Source organism: Diorhabda carinulata, chromosome 5, assembly GCF_026250575.1.
Source record: "Diorhabda carinulata isolate Delta chromosome 5, icDioCari1.1, whole genome shotgun sequence".
In the NCBI taxonomy this organism is placed as follows: Eukaryota; Metazoa; Arthropoda; class Insecta; order Coleoptera; family Chrysomelidae; genus Diorhabda; species Diorhabda carinulata.
The window spans coordinates 13119106-13137962 of NC_079464.1; the positions used below are offsets into that span (position 1 = coordinate 13119106).

General features: G+C 31.8%; 1 protein-coding gene across 4 annotated transcripts in view; it reads right to left on the minus strand.

Moving 5' to 3' along the window:
- The window catches only part of LOC130894414 (mushroom body large-type Kenyon cell-specific protein 1), a 217959-nt gene that overhangs the window by 18223 nt on the left and 180879 nt on the right, over positions 1–18857 (minus strand). For 2 of the 4 annotated variants that reach the window (XM_057801254.1, XM_057801253.1), the window contains 6 exons: positions 18340–18544; positions 17866–18259; positions 17378–17683; positions 16490–17323; positions 16175–16420; positions 1–13242 (listed from right to left, as the gene is read on the minus strand). The exon at positions 1–13242 is cut by the window's left edge and continues 18223 nt beyond it. In XM_057801254.1, the coding sequence (XP_057657237.1) occupies positions 13187–13242; positions 16175–16420; positions 16490–17323; positions 17378–17683; positions 17866–18259; positions 18340–18544 (2041 nt within the window). In that variant the 3' untranslated portion in view covers positions 1–13186. Of the gene's footprint in view, positions 13243–16174; positions 16421–16489; positions 17324–17377; positions 17684–17865; positions 18260–18315; positions 18545–18857 lie in introns of all 4 variants that reach the window. The other 2 variants (XM_057801250.1, XM_057801251.1) reach the window with 1 other exon arrangement.

Genomic DNA, 18857 nt, shown 5'->3' on the forward strand with positions numbered 1-18857 from the left:
AGTGCATGAAACATATAACTTTGAAATTTCCTCTTTTTATAACTAGCAAGATTGTTTTCAATATGTACTTTAATAAATATGAGCTTGTTTATAATACAGAGTTTCATTCATAGCTTTTTCTTATTTTTTTATTTTGTACAAGATTCTCAGTTGAAAAAATGATTTATTTTCAAAGTCTCATTTGAACAGAAATCTATTACGAAAAAAATTTTTTCATTACTTTGAAGATAATGTTTGTAAATTCGAAAAATTGAAGTGCCAACTCGACGCGCCTAAATTGCTGTATAAGCAATTAGAAACTTATGTATTTCAACATTTAAAAAATAGGTTTTTTACGCGTATACTCTCTAAAGGTTACTTTACATTGTTCAACTGTAACACATTCGTTTGGACCGCATTTATATAAAAAAATTTATACTCCAGGCGGCGATTCCAAATACCAAGATATTTCTTCTTTTTTCTCAATAACTACTACTTAAGAAATGGTTAAATGATTACTAGAAGCAGCCAAAATCCAAATACTCAAACATTTATAGATATAAAATTAATTGAAATACGTACAAAATGAAATTTTTTGAAATATATATCAATCAGATTTCTATGCTCTGTCCTTATTCACTTTCTATTTAACATAGTTTTGCAAGGTTATATAGAGAAGTTTCAAAGTTACAAACAGTTATATATTAATTTCGCAGTATCTTGTAACATTGTGAGATGTTGATATAAAAAATCTTTTAATACTTTAAAACCGGATTCTCACTGCGCAAAACTGTCTCGCCTTCGTTCTTACTCCGAAACTTGTGAGTATTTTTCGAAGCGATCCAACAGTTTCGCCAAATAATTTCGCGCAGTGACAACCCGTCTTATGGCATATTTGTAAAATTATCAATAGATGGAAAAACTGTGTTTGTTGATAGTGAGTAGAAAGTCGAATTGGTGATTCAAATATAAACCGGAATTTGTGAATAAACGAGGGAAAAGTTGCTGCACTGGATGTTAGACTATATAGTCTGTTACGAAGCGTAGAGAATTCGCGTAATTTCGCTTTTTAGTTTAATTCTAGAGGAAGAATGTTGTATCAGTGTCTGTTGCGCAATGCATCGTTGTTTTATCGAAGATAATGTAAAATCCGCGGAAATTTCCCCAGAAATTCGGATGAGTGTCTCTCCAAACCTCAAGTGTATAAATAGTTTCAAAAAATTGCGAGAGGTGGTAGACTTACAAACCGACACGATATAGCTGGAGGGCATCGGCTTAAATAAATAACACATGAACGGCTCAACCACCACAAATTCCAGCCAGTCGGTTGCCAAAACTTTCGAGCAGAAATTCACACGTTTGGAACTTAGCACGCGTTTGTTGTAACGGTATGAAAAGGAAGGAAAAAAACGTTTTGTGTACCGTGTTGTGGGATATTAGAGTGATAATTGCGGTTGATTTTCTCACTGAACAACGGTCTGTGAATGCGCAGTATTGTAGTAACCTTCTAAAAAACACGGTGTAACCTGTATACAGATAAAAACGAAGCGAAATTCCAATAGATCAGTGAACAACGGTTTTTACCTCAGTTTTTCATCAAGACGCATCGATTTGCTTAAAATTTTAACAATAGATACTTAACAGCTTAAAAAGAAAAGTCTACCCTATGCCTATATGTGCTTTTACTCTTGGGGTGAATACCACCGTAACTAGGGAGGGAAAAATTACTATATGGATTTTGATTATGAAGAATCAATACTTTTTGACTCATTCTTGATTGAATTTTTATTAAAAAAAAGCAAATTTTGGATCGATTTTTCACAATTAACTCAAACACTTTTTATCGAAAAAACTGTAAGGAGGTTGAATGTACCTTTGAAAAGAATAAAAAGAATTGGTTCTAAATCTAACACAAAACGAGTTATTTCACTTATTTAGTGAACCAAAGATTTAAAAAAATTGAATACATGAAAAACGGTCAATTTTACCTGTGACCTACCTAGTGAGTCTTTTTTAAAAAACTTCAAAAATCCATCCAAATGAGACTTTTTAAGACTTCGTAATACATAAAATAATGAAGTGATGATAAAAGTAAGAAAGCATCCCTTCATTTCATAGATAAAACACATCATCTCTAACCTAATTGAAAAAAATATTTATAAATTTACAAATCACTCTAATTGAATAAAAATAATAGGATCAAGACGTTTGAATGGTTTGGAGAAACCTTTTTAGGAGATTGTAAATTGTAAATTTTCCCCCAAAATGATTTTTAATCGACTATCTAGCTCATAAACTAAGAGAGTTTATACTTAAAACAAACACTTGGATATAATATGGGATGAAATATATTGATTAAGGGTTGAAAAACATAAATAGTATCCTAAAACATCATGCGATCTTAATTTTAATACTACAAATGTTTTTTAACTTTCTAAATGTATCAACATTTATTTTATTGAATATTGAAAATGGTTATATAATTTCCAAAATTTCACGCAAATCCATGCGTCTTGATGGAATTCCGACTTTAGCAGAACAAAAAGGATTTTTGTAAGGAGAAGGGTTTGTTGGAGTAGGCCTTGATATAGGAATAGCTCCTCTGTAGGGCTGGATAGTGCTAGAAACATTATAACGCCCTACTTATAGTTTCGATTTGTCGCCATGTGAATTTTATTTATTTGGCCCGAGTATTAAGTGACATGCCGAGTTATTTTCACGAAATGGTACTAAACTTTCTCTTTGTGTTGATAAATTTTTCATTTCAAATCCTACATATTAATTAAAGAAATTATTGAGAAATCAATATAATGTTGCTTGTATCGTTTAAATCACCCTTCATAACATTGCAATATCTGATACAGAAAATATCCAGGATATTCTAGTTAAAAAAATGTTTCTGGTATCAATTTAAGTCAACCTGTATATTTTAAAATATCTTGTATGATAACTGAGTAGTTGGACTAATGCTATACTCTATATTTCGAATAATCTTGTAGTGTTTGCCTTTTAAAACTTGTTTATTAAAAAAATACAAAAAGAAAACCAGACGCCTGAAGTATCAAATAAAAGGCATTGAAAAATGTCTATAACAAATTATCACAATAACTAATGTAAACGTTTACAAACACTAGGTATTCAAAAATTGCACAAATGGTGGCACACTTGCAGTTTTTTTCCACATAAATTTCACAATTTTCGTATATATATTACAATTTTGAAGCCGAAACTTGTTTTTCGATAGAGGAAAATTAATTATTGGTTACAACAACTAGTAGAATATATTTAAGCTTATTTATGTGAAGCAAATCATTTCATATTCACATTAAATATAAATTTTAGTAAAAAATACCAGTATGTAATCTAATTGTTTTATGAAACAGTTATATGCCACTAGATGTCGGACTATTCGAAAGAGGTCAACAATCTTGATTCGAATTTTAGTAAATCATTACTAAATTCAATTTTCGTTTAATTTTCCGCTACCTTTTTGTTTTTTTGTCCGCTCAAACTCAAAACCATCCTAACCTTTTTAAAAATTAACAACAAAAAAATTTGGCGCAAGAGTTTAGTCATCAGAGGTATTTCAAAAGTGAGGTTATGTATAAGTTAGGTTTGTTTTTGAACAATGAGCTTCTATAGAAATTGCGATGCAAGCGTAAAAAGTGAAACACACAAACATTTAAAACAGTGTTTTCAGTATTTATGGGAATTGGAAGAGCCACAACAATCTAAACTTGAATATATGCGAATTGTTCAAAATTTCTTTATAGTTGATACGACTCAATTACATTATAATATCATTAAAGTGAATTTATCCAATTGTTATACAAATTATATTGAAAAAAGTCATTTGACACCTTTTTTTTCTTCATCTACAATGCGTTTACAGTTTCTATAAATTATAAGAAAAAACTGTAGCTCATGATGCCTGGATAAACAATTCGAATTTGTTTACTAGATAGAAACCAAATAATATAAAGTCCTTTATTGTTTGTTATTTATTACAAATCGGACCAAAACGAATTATGGGCCTCACAAAAAGTTTTTCACTTTAAAGTCAAGGTGTGTACAAATCTCACATCAAACGAGTTTTCTAACAACTTAACTCTCAATTGTCAATGATTGTTTATATACATTCCAAACTTTTTTTGAGAAATTTTGTATTTTCTGTGAAAAATATCTGCCGGTGAGAAGAGGATTCCCATTAAAGGTTATAAAGTATGATGGAGAGCCCTTGAACGATCGAAAATATAATCTAATCAAAATCACATTGGAAAAAGAACAGGATAAGGTACAGGAAGAGGGATGTGACAGATTGCGTGATTTATAGGGGTATAAGGCTGAAAAAGTGAGCGAGAATCAGGATAGTTTCAAAAAGAAAAACTTAGTTAGTGTTGCAAATTTTCATAAGGTATTCCAAAACAAATATTAAACATGAAGCTCTTCTTTGTGGATTTCAAGCAAGTGTATGATGCAATAAGTAGAAAGCATTTGATCCAGGCGCTAGCAGCACTCTGAGAAAATACTACATTTGTTGAAAATAACATTGATTAACAACGGGATCTAAGTAGTTGTCGAAATAAGTCTATCGGAACATTTTGAAATAAAAAAAGGTTTAGAGCAAGGAAACTCACTATCAAAAATGCTGTTTGCCCTTCGGAACTACTGAACAACGAACTGTGAATGCGCAGTATTGTAGTAAGCTTCTAAAAACCACGGTGTAATTTGTAGACAAGTAGGCAAAAAGTAGCTTAAAAAAAAGTCTACCATTTGCCTATACGTGCTTTTAGTCTTGGAGTGATTACCAACACAAGTAGAATGTGTTCATTTTTTTGTGGAAACTGACCGTGGAAGTTGATATAAAAATTACTCTATGGATTTTGTTTTTGAAAAATCAATAATTTTTGACCCATTCTTGATTGAATTAGGCAAATACTGGGAGTGACAATCAAGGTAGTTTCAAAAAGGAAAAGTTAGCTAGTGTTCAAATTTTCACAATATATTCCAGAATAAATATTAAGCAAGAGATTCTTCTTTGTGGATTTCAAGCAAGTGTTTGATGCAATAAGTAGAAAGCATTTAATCCAGGCGCTAACAGCTCTCGGAATATCTAAGAAAATGCTACATTTGGTAAAAATGACATTGAATAACAACGAGATCTAAGTAGTTGTCTGTTGTTTGAAACAAAAAAGGGTTTAGAGCAAGGAAAAATTTCACTTGTTACGTTAGTTAGCACAAAGTAGATTATTTTGCACTATAAATTCATAATTTTAGTCAAAATAACTGCATAGGTTGCTACCAATTTCTAAGATACTCAATGAACTTTTTTATTGGTATGATAACATCAGAAATAAAAAGTACCACAAAGGTTTTACACCTCCAGACCACATACCTTCACAGAAATGATAAAATGAACTCGTACTGATTAGGTGATTTTTAAATTTTTTTTCACTGTGCTCTAAATCAACGGAAAAATGAGTCTAATATAGATAGATGCTTGGAAACCTTTTACTGAACCGGAAGCATTGAAAAGTACATCTACTAGAAAGAGTTTCAAGGGAAGGAAGAATCTGGAAGACGCTCTTATGATTTTACCATTGTTATAAAATCTAATAAATATGTTGCTTCTCAAGGCTTGCTGTCTAAGGAAGTAGGTGATGAAACTAGCCGAAATTGACAAGTACAGATTATATGGGGAAGAAAAGAAATATAGTTACAGAATGTCCAAAAACCAACAATTATCAATAGTGAAGCTTAACCTTCTACTAAAAATAATCCTGAAAAGTAATGGCATCCGAACCCAGGGGATATTTTACAATAACAAAACACAAAATCTTGTCTTCGTAGATGACTTATAAGTAGAGCGACAGAGGATTAAGAAAAATGAACAGAAATTGAAAGCAAAAGGAAATAAACTACTCATAAAATAACTTTACTCAATTGAAAGTAACGTCAAAGAAAAATATGGATTAGAGATTTGATAGCCTCCAGGAGTTCGATTACCTGGGAGTGACAAATGGAGAAGGTGGAACTAGGGAAATCGACACAAGATTAAGATCAGAATATATTTCAGTGTACAAGACAGTTATACAACCAACGGTGCTGTATCAACATATGCGACAGAAAGGTACTAAGAAGAAAGATCAAAGCTGTGGTCAGAGAAAAAAAGATTCCGTTGGATAGACGAAAATAATTGAGAGAAGAGACGAAAGGGAAAAGAGGGTGTCCACGAAAAAAATAGATATATGCATGTAGATAATATTTATAAATAATAGAAAGTAGTCATGAACAAAAATAAACGGAGTGGAAGCGCAGAGCGGGAAAAAATTGTTGCAAACATAATTTTATTCCCATTCCTTATGTTTTGAGTAATTCAAGCGAATGTTGTGTAAATTAAATCCTTTTTTCTATATAACGGACAATCTGTAATAATTCAAAAACATTGGAGTATTCAAATTGATCATGAGACCTTAGACCACAACGAAATGTTTTATCGGCATTCGATTACTGTTTCTATATAGTTAAGATACAAATGAGTTTTTTTAACCATAAAGAATTTCAAAGAAATCGCATATTATTTAAATTACATTCTATCCGAGATCACGAAATCACAAGTCCTTGGAGTTCTTCCAATTCAAATTCTGTAGTTTTTGTGAATAAAAAATCTGGCACATATATGGTTGGAATGTTTCGATTTGAACATCAAACTAAATTTCTCACTTATTCTTTTGATTAAAACGCTTGTGTTTATTTCTATCTCTCCAACTATGTTTAGACAATATACTTGAATTAAGAGAAAGTTAGTTTTAACGTTCAAAGGATATGTATAAAAGCATACCATATTATATACACCTTAGTATTGGATTATTTGGTCCAACTTAAATATGTGTTGTTTTACTGTAAAATCTGGTTGGGTTTGCGGGCGTTATTTCAATAAATATCAGTTTTTTTACCATTTTTCAATAAAGTATTCGCCTCATTTCATTCAAAATTATGGTAAATCAACTCGTTTTTTGCAATTTATACTTTTATCGTTCATTAGAAATGATATAAAGGAGACTGACATGAAATAAGAACGAAAAAAATTGAATTTTCTGATATTTTCAACAATATTTAGAAAAATATCACAGTTTCTAAAACTAAAAAAATTCCTCTTTTTGTTTATACTTAGGTATATATGGAATGTATTAATAAACCTGAAAACATTTTCAAAATCATTTTGATGTGTACAAAACATGGAATGGATCAAACATTAATATAACTTCCTGTCCTGATAATTTTATTCCGTCTTGCTATTGTTTTTTATATTCCTTTTTACTCATCTTCCACCTTCCATCATTAATATGAGCAGTTCAAGCCTAGTATTCGTTCAAGTACTCAGCTAAGTTAAGTCCAGACATCCTAAGTCAAATTAGGTGAATGTCTCGGTAAATCGACACACCCAGTATATTACCACGTAAACATTTGTATTTTAACATCGTAAAACTATTCTCGAAACTCAAATATTATTGGATTATCGCAAGTTTTGAAGTCATGGGTCAAAGGTCACACAAATCGATTCTTTTTACATTTTTTGCAAATATCTCGTTTTCTATGGGTTCTACGCTAGAGAATTTAGTTCTCTACAACTTTTATGATCACTATTTTTTTATACTTTGAACTGTTTTCGAAATACAGGGCGTAGAGCGCGCGGTCAGAGAATTATTCGAGGTCAACTGGTAGTCTCGATCAAAAACTTATAATATTATTGTCAAAATTAATAAAAATTTCGAGAACAAGTTCTAATTTCAATTTTCTTCTTCTTCTGAACTAACAAAATCAACAACAAGTACTAAGACGCATTGGTTGCTAAAGAAAACTGTTGACAATTGTTAAACAGAAATCTAAACCTCCACGTCAGAATAGGATTCATGGAATGTTATGTGTGATCAGTACTGCTGATAACTTGGACCTTGAAAGCACAAATGATCAAAAAACTTGATATATGGCTCTATAGACGCATCCTGGAGACACCAAGGACTGATAGAGTCATCAACGACGAAGTATTAAGACGCATTAGTCGCAAAAGACAATTAAGATAAGAAACGACAAATACCTACTGCTACAGAACATAATTGGACAAGCGTTAATTGTTGCGAGGAGATGCATTTAAAAACGTGGTCGCCAACCTTCAATAAGAAAACGGCGTAAAAAGAAGAAGAAAAAACTGTTTTTAACATAATAAATCGTAAGAGAATTTGAAAATATTCATTTAATGAACCAGAAACTAAATATTATTATAGAAAAAAACTATTGTATTTCAATAAAGGATATAAAAAAGATTGTCCGCTTGAAAAATAACAATCCCTTGCAATTGTTTAAAGGATTTCAGTTCAAACAATATGGCGCGTGGTTGCCACATGGTAACATGCAGTCGTATCATCAGTAGGGCAATTTGAAGAGAAATTTAAAGATGAATTCAATTCAATGTTTTTCCATTGTTGTATAATCGTTGTTTTTTCAATTCCATGTTATCATACCATAAATATTTGTTTTAACTGATACTTATTGAAGATGGAAAATGTTATATTTATATATGTAGATGTTAATACGAATGGTATAGAATGATATTTTTTTGAAATAACGCTTATAACTGTCGGAGTCGGTTTGGTAATGGTTGGTCGTAATCTGACGGTTGTTGAAATGGAGGAAAGGGGAAAATGAAGCATTTTTTTAAAACTCTACCTGGAGTCAATCTTTTTTCTCTCAAAAAACAAAATAGCTTCCTTTTTTTCAAATATATAATATATTCAATATATCTTATATACTAAGTAATATTGATGTAAATATATATGTATGTATATACCATCTAATTGCACTTCATTGTTTATATGACAAAAAAATCAACAAAAATATCACTTGGAAAATCGATGGTATCACGGAATTTTTTACAATCAATTTTCCATTATTTTTTTTTGATAGAACGAAGTCTTCACACAAAAATATAAAAATAATTTTTAATAAAATCTATGTTCAAATTTAAAAATTACGATAATTGTTAATTTTATTTAGACTAAATTTTTGGTTAAAGAAATCTGGAAGTTAACTCAAGTATTAGAATATAGAAAACAATCAACTTCCATTTTTAAAAATTAATATTTTATTTTTTTTTGTGTGTAGAGTCCGTTAAATATGAAAAGTTCAAAGTATTTTCATCAATCAACTACTTCTAATTGTTTAATTTTATATAATAATATTTAAGATATTTTTAGAGAAAATATACATCAAAAATTTTGATTAAATCACAGATAGATATAATTTTTTTCAATTTTTGGGAGTATCCCGAGGGTTTTTCGATATATATATGATAAATCTTATCATCAAAGCAGTTTTAAGATTCATAGTACATAACCATCATTCACAAGGCTAGTTAGAAGTATGGAAACAACTAAATATCTCACTAACGGACGAAATTAGAAAAAAGATTTTCCAAACTTTGTTTTAGGTAATGAAAGTTTTTTATATTTTTCCGTTTGTGTAATATTCATAAGTTTGACAACTTTCACTGTAACATCTAATTGATAAAATATATTGCGACAATCATTTTTTTAACAGCATTTTAAAATTAAATGAATAAATTATCAATTTTTTCAAGTTTCCATTAACAAAATGGTTATGTACTAGTCTTTAGGTATATTCTATACAGGATGAGGTATATTTCACGTCGAGGACACATAGAAGAGACATTTATATGTTGGGGCATGCCAAAAACACCGAACAATAAACATTTATCAACGTAAGAAAGTCAAACTTTTATTTTTCAAGGTAAAACTTTTGCGTACATAAAGAAATATAAAATAAAAAGAAATCATGTTGCATTATACGAAATCTACTAGATGGTCTAGAATCTATATCAATTTTTATAGTTGTTATACACTTTTTTCAAGAAAAAAAAACCAAAAAAGGCAACAGAAGGCACTTTAATCACAAATATTCTCTATAATCATGTTTATAAATTGCTCACATGGAGCCAATCAAACGATCTTTATAATAGTAATAACGAAAATAATTTTCAAACCGATAGAAAATGTAATCAACTGAAAAATATGCTGAAACAAGTCTAGACGACGTACTCTTTTTGAATAATTATTTTGCGTTTAAGTCAACTCTCGATCGCTAAAGTATTTCTCGCACAAGTCAAACGAAACTTTTGGATATGAATGAGGGTTAGTCGTCCAGTCCAATTGCAACCAAAACCCATGAAAATTAGTTTGCGCTCTATCGATACAGTAAAAGTTAACATCAAAATTTTGGCCGCTAAGCCATATATTTTTGTTTAAATTTTCAAAATTTCGAATTTTGCAAATAACTCGGAATCTATGCCGAATTTCGAAAAAAGTAAGGGGATCAAAAAATTTTCAAGAAAAAAGGTTTTTTGTGATTTTTTCCTAAAATTACTCTTACAAAAAGCGAATTTCGTGTTACTGGATTTTTCAACAGTGTAATTTTTGCGGATAACTCAAAAAAGACTCGAAAGAAATCCTCTTTTAAATTTTTGATTGTTGTAAGTACTTTAAACTTAAGTGTGGGACAGGGATGATCCTTAAAAACGCTATTCTTGTAAGAACTTTACTTAAACATTTATCAAAAATAGAGAAAATATAAAAAATCGAATATAAGAAATCAATTGCAATCTAGTCGATTTCATCACCACTCTCGAGCATTTCTTCGAAGAGTAATTCCGTGCTCGTCAGGGTGTCTTCACTGTCTTCTCCTGCAGGACTGGTCTCTCCGTATTAAAGAAATTCTCCCAGTAGATAGAATAGATAGAACCGGAAGTCGGCCATCTTTGAATATATTTTAGTTAAAAATATCGTATCCAAAAACCCAAACGTAGATATTTTCATGATTTATTTTGCCATATACAGATAGTTTTAACTCGTCGTGGGACACCCTGTATATTTCTACAAAGAAATTATATACAAAGAAGAACGATCTGATCAGATGACCATGTATAGAAAAAAAAAAAAGAATAAGGAAATATTAATGGATGGAACTGAAATGATCCGAAGATGAAAAGATCACTACAAAGAAATATTGAATGCAGAAAACGATGGAGGACAATACCGGAATTAATACAGAAGTAAACGAATGGTAAATCCTCAGGAGATGACGAAATACAATCAGAATTGATTAAATATGGTGGAACTACACGTAAGACTCCAAAACCAGTTCTTGAAAAATCTTAAAAAGGCAAAGCCACATCTGTACAAAGTAATAATAAGACCTTCAGTGAGCTACGAAGACGAAACGTGGATTCTTAACAAAGCAGAAGAAGTGAAGTTAAATATATAGGTAAGGAAAGTAATCAAGGGGATACCAGGGGATAAAAGGAGAAGAAGAATTCATTTGGAGAAGTAGAACTGAGAAAATTCTATAGTTTTCTTTTTCCACCCTCTATATTTATAGGTTTGTATTTTTTCAGCACAGAGCATTGTTTTTTTGGGCACTTTATTGAAATTTTTCAATATTCTGATCATTTTCAAAAAAAAAACGCGTATTATAAACAAATTCATTTACAATATAGCAAAGAGATGGCATCTTAGATGACAATGTCTGGTTAAAGAAACCAGTCTGCAACTAAATTTTGCGCCTGTTTGAGTGCTTAGGTTAGGTGTATGCGTGGAGTAGTTAATTGGTAAGATAAGCATAATTTATGAGAGCCTTAGCTCATGTTCATCCCAGATATTATCATTAATTTCTACAGAGTATATTTAACGGACAGATTACTCACTTCCCAAGTCACTGAGAACCCAAAATAGCTGGATTACCAGAAGACGCAACAACTTGAAATTAATATTATATTTGAAAAGAGTGTTTTATATATTCTAGAGAAAGCTGAGTACTTATAAATATATCCAAAAGCAAAATTATAGAAGTAGAAATGAAGTTCCCACGCAGAGTTGGAGATGTTAGCAGAAAGTATCGAATAAGAAATAATAAAGAGAAAACAGTTCAAAATAGAGGTCTTTAGACTGGCAAAAACGATTTGGTAAGCTAAAGAAAAGGAAAAGAGAAAATAACAACGCTTGAAGAATTATTGAGAAAATATAATTGCCGTAATTTTAACAGAAGAAGATATGAAAATAGAAAACTTGAAGAATATGATTACAATTTTCTTTACAAAAGTGAGGAAAAGTAAATACGTAGGAGGGAGCTATCGGAGATTGCTTGGACAGCTGCGAGCTCGTTCGCCAATGAGATGCTGAAAAAATTTCGCTTGGAAAACAGAGAAAAAAGGGATAAGCATCTAGAGAGAGGAAAATATTGAGAAATTTCTGTATAGCTAGGAATTTCCATGGAGAAAATAGAGGCCAGAGGTTAGTTTAATGATATGAATTGTCAAAAAAACTCTCGGTCAATAAGTTCCTCAAAAAAAAATCAAAATTCCAAAGCAAAATATTACCATGAAAAATATACAAAGTCTGAGAAAAAAATTCAAAATTGTTGAAAAATTTACCTAAACACATTTTCACCTATTTGCAATTATGATTCCGAAGATACTGTGATAATTTATGAGAATGAATTTTTTCAAATCCGCGATTAAACACGTTTCAATTTATTAATATATCAATAATCGTGTTTAAAAATTATTGCTTCATATATGGAGTGTATAATTGTTTTTGTTTGATGAAGGAGTTTGTAAATATAACTTCTCAACATAAGTAAAATATTTTACTCTTTTTCAATTAGTTTGATATGGAAATATAAAAAAAATCGTTTGACTTTTTCACGTATTTTGTGTAATTTCAATTTGATTACATTTGTTTAGAATAGTTAAAAACATCTAATATACAGTTGACTGCTTTGATGGTTAGCAAAAAACCTATCTCATAATGGAATCAAAAATAAAATTTTAAATCGGTGTAAATGAAGACCGTTACCGAAATAAAATATACAGTTGATTCCACTACTACTACTACAAAAAAAGAGAAATTGAACAGAATAAAAACAATAATTTATTATTATCATCAACAAACACCGTCATATATCGAGCTCATTTTTTTACTTACAACCACGTATTTTTTTCCAACATGGAAATTTTGTTATCTATATATTTCTATATATATATATATATCTATATATTTTTTACTTCTTTTAAGAAAGTACGTCTTCAGAATAAAATTCTGTCACTTACGATAGGTACTAACGTTTCGGGTTGATGTCAGTCTTGTGGCCCGTCTGTCTCCGAGGCACTACTGGGCGCACTTTCCGCCATTCCTGAAAAAGTACAATTAAATAATATATCGTCAAAAACATAATGAATTTTAAAAATAGATATAAATTATAAAAATAATACTTTTTAGAAAGAGTTCTGATATAAACAAAAACCGATTCTTCAGGTGTAGAAAAACGTCGCCCTAGTTATGTGAAGAAGAATCCAGAACAGAAAATTAAATTACGTAAACAACTGTCAGCATTTTATTAGTATAAATATGAATATTATAAACATCAAAATAATGAATCTAGTTCATTCGATGAATCTTGTTAATTCAATCGTGAAAATAATCAAGTTAATTCGCTTATAAAATTGTAAATTGTTAAGTTTTGTAATAATAAAGTTTTAAAAAAAAGTTTCCAAAAGTAAAATCCTCAACACGTTGAGCCCTAACCAAAATTGATAAGCCTTTCCCTGAGCCCAATTTTTTTTTGTTTTTTTAACATTTCATATGGCGTGTGGATCCTAGTAAAAATAATTTTGAAATAGACAGTGCGAAAAAATGATATTTTTTTGTGTGCGGTCCTTGGGCCCATTCTGGGCTCGAGGAAAATTTCTACATTTTTTTGCACTTTTTATTCTATATAAATTTTTTCATTATGTTTCTTTGAATGTACATACATTCTATCTGCAGTATGAAAAAATGAAATTTTGTTTGTTCATAAATATACACAAAAATATACAATGTGTTTTCAAAAATATTATATGAGATCAAAATAATGGTTTTGGGTGAGATCATATTTATTTATCTGCTATGTTTATTTTGCGTTAAAACATTTAGAAATATGTTTGATATTGAGTGAATCTCTTATACCTGAGGTCTTTCTCAAGGATTGATAAGACTAGTTTGATTTATGACCCATGCGAATTTTGAATAGCCCTCGCAACGGATGTGGATTAAGTGTAGGGTAATGTTTCAAAGACCCAGAACTGTCCAACCAAACTGTAAAACACATGTTTTTTCTTGGGCTCTGGAGAAGATTTTAAATAAAATATGCCGTGGTCCATAGGTCTGCTTTGGGCTATGGGAAAAGTTTAGTTGCGGCCCTATAGTCCGCACTGGGGCGCAACGTGTTAACTCCCCCGTAATTTATTTTTAATCTACGGGAATAATAAGAAATAATTGCGTGCCAAATGGCGGATGAGTCATCAATTTTTGATTCGGTTTCTGCGATTGGTTGACAAACAGATGCTTGTGTACCATTCAGAATTGACCGTTCTACCTTGCTAAAACAGTCGATTGTTGTTTATTTTCGGGTTTATATATATAGATCCATGATTCTTTGCCTGTTACGATCTTATAGACGTCTTTTGAAGCATCGCGATTTAATTTTTTCAGCAAAAGGAGATTGTTAAATCATGCTTTTTGACAGCCAAATTTTCATGCAGTATCTGAAATAAAGATATCAGTTTACGCACTGCATCGATGTTTTCTGGCACAACAGCTTATTTTGGACGATCTTCACGAAATTAATCCTGTAGAAAAGTGCCACCACGAGATGGGCTTCACCACCAAAAGTTGGAGCGAGTTAATAGACACACTGATTTTGATTTAATCCACGTCGAAAGTCTTAGAAAATCATTAAATCAAAACAACTCAAATTGCACGTTCACCGTCAAAACTGTCCAGCTTTGATTTGACATCTTCCCATCAGTGTTGTCACGTCTCAAAACTACCCTCGGGTATGTATATTGAGGAAAGATGGAAAAATTGATGCGAAAATGGTTTTTTTCTTAACAAAAGCGTATCCATTTAATATTTTAAGGGATTATCTAGGACGATATATATTTTATCACGATAGCAAAGCGCTTGACCTCATCTGTGAGGAGTAAAGGTGGAGCAAACTCTCTCTTATGGGGTTTAATTCAAGTTATCGTTACCCTAAGTGTTAAAAATTTCAGTTATTAACATTGTCTGTCGTATTTTTTTTAATAATATCCTCTTTTCGTGGGTCTACTGGTGCAAACAAGATCTTTTATTTGAGTGGTCAAATAAATATACTTCCACATCCTATTCACCTAACAGGTATGCTCGATCTAAAAAATGCCAAACATATATGAAATAATGTGCCGGGGAACCATTACGTTGATAGAATGGCATGAAGTGACAATTCGGATCTTAAAATGTGTAAATATCTTACTCCATTAACTGTTTCATAAAAAAAATGTACCAATCATTTGGTAGACCGACGATCCTAATGTTGGATTTCCCACATCTATCGAGGATTCGTTTCGCACCAGTAACACATGTTATAGCGATTTACATGACCATTACTATGAAACATGAAACGTAGCATTATCTGTCCACAAAATTCGTGAAAATAACAGGTAATTTATCAAAAAACGTACTCAAACTTCCTAGCTTCTATTTAAGTTTGTCAAGAGAAATCGATATATCTAAAATATATGAATCAACGCCCTCTAGTTTATAAAAATCGGCTAAACAGAACCGGACTTACAAGCATTTTTTTATAACCACTTTTCATCTATAGACTTAATCTTAATCTTAATACGCAGAATTCGTTGGAGAATGCGATTCTAGTGTATTGAATGCCACCTAATTGGGTAACTTATAAGAAACTTTGCATTTTTATTTCATATTTTCAAATCCGCACTATTGGTGCACCTAAAATTCTGAAAATCTAGAGGCCACTGAAGCTGTAGAACTCTTTTCTGAGATATGGTCGACGGCCGTTCTTTGTTGCCCACCCGTTAGTATCTTAATAACCTTGGATCTATTCTATATAAAGAGTCCGTATCTGTTTTTCCTCAAAATACTGTTACTTCATACTTCAGAAAATTCTATAAGCTTTAGAAGCGTTTTTGTTCAGAAACCGCATTTGCTCGATGGACGAAAAAGTCTATAATTGATTTTCACAAGCAGATGACGACGTTATAACTTCTAGAAATAATTTCAATAATTTAGAAACTTACCATTATGGTCTAGTTCCGGCAGGACCTCTCGAAAGCGCACCAACATTTCTGGTTTCAAATTTTCAGGTTTCACTAGGTCCTGTTTTAAGAAAATTCTAGGTTGTTGCTTTCGGTCTTCGTCAATTATTTTTCTTTCGCTAGACGTATTTGAGTCGTTCGAAAGTTCAATCGTATGAACCTCCGAAATGTCTTTGTCAAATCGAGATGATGAGTCATCGTCAATGTTTTCATCTCGGGAAGTTTCGCCTATGAAATATAAAATGGAAATGTAAATACACACAAAGTGATTTTCGGAGAATCTCAAAATCGACGTACCTGTGACGAAATTTAAGGGGCTCATACTTTTTCGACACGATTCGTCTTCCGAACTATGAGTTCCGTCTAAAGTAGTTGGTTTGGATAATGGTGTTAGTCTACTATTTCTACACAATTGATCCAATAGCGCTTTATTCGACATATTTTCCGGAGCGACGTTTTTATCTTCATTCAAAGATTTATCTTCGTTTCCGGGAACACCAGATTCCAAACTCGATCTTATAATACCATCGAGAAATGAACCGTTCGCTGAACCACCATCTAATAAAGCTTCCGCTCGTTGCCTTGCGTTTTTAGATAGTGGTGGAGCAGATGAGGCTTGAGGTGTTGACCTTGAAGAGTCTTCTTGAAGTTTTTGCATCATTTGAGATGCGAAAAACTCCGTATTCGGACCGGGAAATGGTGATGTTGGAGCCCTCGTATAATCTAAAATAGGAGGAAATCCCGGGGGTGCCCAAAAAGGGAAAGGAGGAGCGTTATATCCCGCTAAAGGTGCCATACCAGCTTCAAATAATGGCAACTTCATTCCATTAGGCGAGGTTGGCGAAAACTTCTGCGGTGGTTTCATTAGAGGCTTGAGTTTATCTTGGGAATTTCGTATGTCGTTTTGTTTGAGACTCGCAATTTTTTCGTCAACTGGATTTGGTTTTGGATCGCGCTTGCGAGGTCGCATCAAATGCCTTTCTTTTACTTTGTATTCGAGGGTGGAATGAGGTACTCCGTAGTAACTGCCTGCACGATGGACTGACATTTCACCTCTTTGAACGGCGCGTACAGCTTCCACTAAACTGTCTCGATCGTAATTTCGGTATTTTCCTCTTTTGGGTCTTGTACCTGTAAATAATATAGGAATTATGACAATAAGAGCTTAAAAATGGGAATATTTACCTTTTCCACCAGTTGGAGCGTTATTTGTTTGAGGTTTTGGTGGTTGCTGTTGTTGGTGTTGAAATTGTCTGTTGATATCATGTTGAGTTTTTATAACGGAAATTCCAGCTCCTAATGGGGGTGTAAATCCTCCACGTTTGAATTCAATATCTAGCATTGGCCTTCTCGGTTCCATAGACTGTTGGAATTTTTGACTAATACTTTGAGCTATAACATCTTTAACGTCTTTTATTATGTGACCTTTTGAAGGTAGTATTGGTGGAGATCCGGACTCGCTGGTTACGGGGGGAGAGATTATGCTTCCAGCTGAAAACAATATATATATATATATATATATATATATATATATATATATATATATATATATATATATATATATATATATAACTCACTTTAATACATGGAGATTTCAATTTATTAATCAGAGGAAAGAGAAAATCATATCATGAGATACTTTAAATTACTTAGCAATTTATTGTTTTACTCACCTGTAGGTTCGACTTGATTTCTAACGGGATCGCTTCCATTTTTATTTGATGTCGTCGGTTTGTAGGACGGAATTTTAAGTATCACATTTGATGGAGAATCTTCAGTTTCCATATCGGATTCCGATTTAGTTCTCTCACATTTCGTTATCACCGAGTTACTCGGGCTCGGCCTCGAAATAAGCTTTTCGCTGGCTCCGTTATTTTGCATCTTCAACAACTGATCTTCGGTGATCATTCGTTTCATTAACTCGGGTATCATATTTGAGACAATTGAGCCGTCAGGGGTTTTATGGGGGAGCATCGATTGGGAGGCGAGGAGAAAGTTTTGAAGGTAGGGCATTTCGGTTTGATCTAAACCACCCTTTTGAAGAAGTGTTTTCAATGTGTCGGGAATCTGAAATCATTAAAAATTATAATAATTTAAAATTCTATGGATATAACTGTATTTACAAGAGATATTTCGCTTATTTTTACCTCTCTACCAGCACTAAATCTAAACAGATCTTCCATAGATAGTAGAGGAGCTTCTAAAGCCTTTTCTACTTCTTTTTCTTCCTCCGTTCCGGATAAATCTTTTTCATCTTCCATAGCTTCTTCTTCTATCGGCGTTGTACTATTTAGATGCGATTCCCTCTCTTTTTCCAGAGCTAACTTATACACTTTGTTGCGTAACGTCGATCTGTAAATAAAAAATATTCATGTTCTGATACCAACAATACAATTCTGAATAGTATTACATATTACATACAGAACCATAGAAACAAGTTTGGAGACAAAGCTCTTGTCACCATAAAAGAAATATATTCTATTTAGGTGAAACATGGAACAATAAGGAATATGCACAGAAGAAATTTTGGCAAGATGGAACAGATACAAATCGAAAGCAGATTTTTCCAAATAATTCATCTACTGGATTGAATCCACTAATAGGAAGGGGAGGCAGACAGATAATAGTACAGATAATAATACACACAATAATTTATCTACTGATT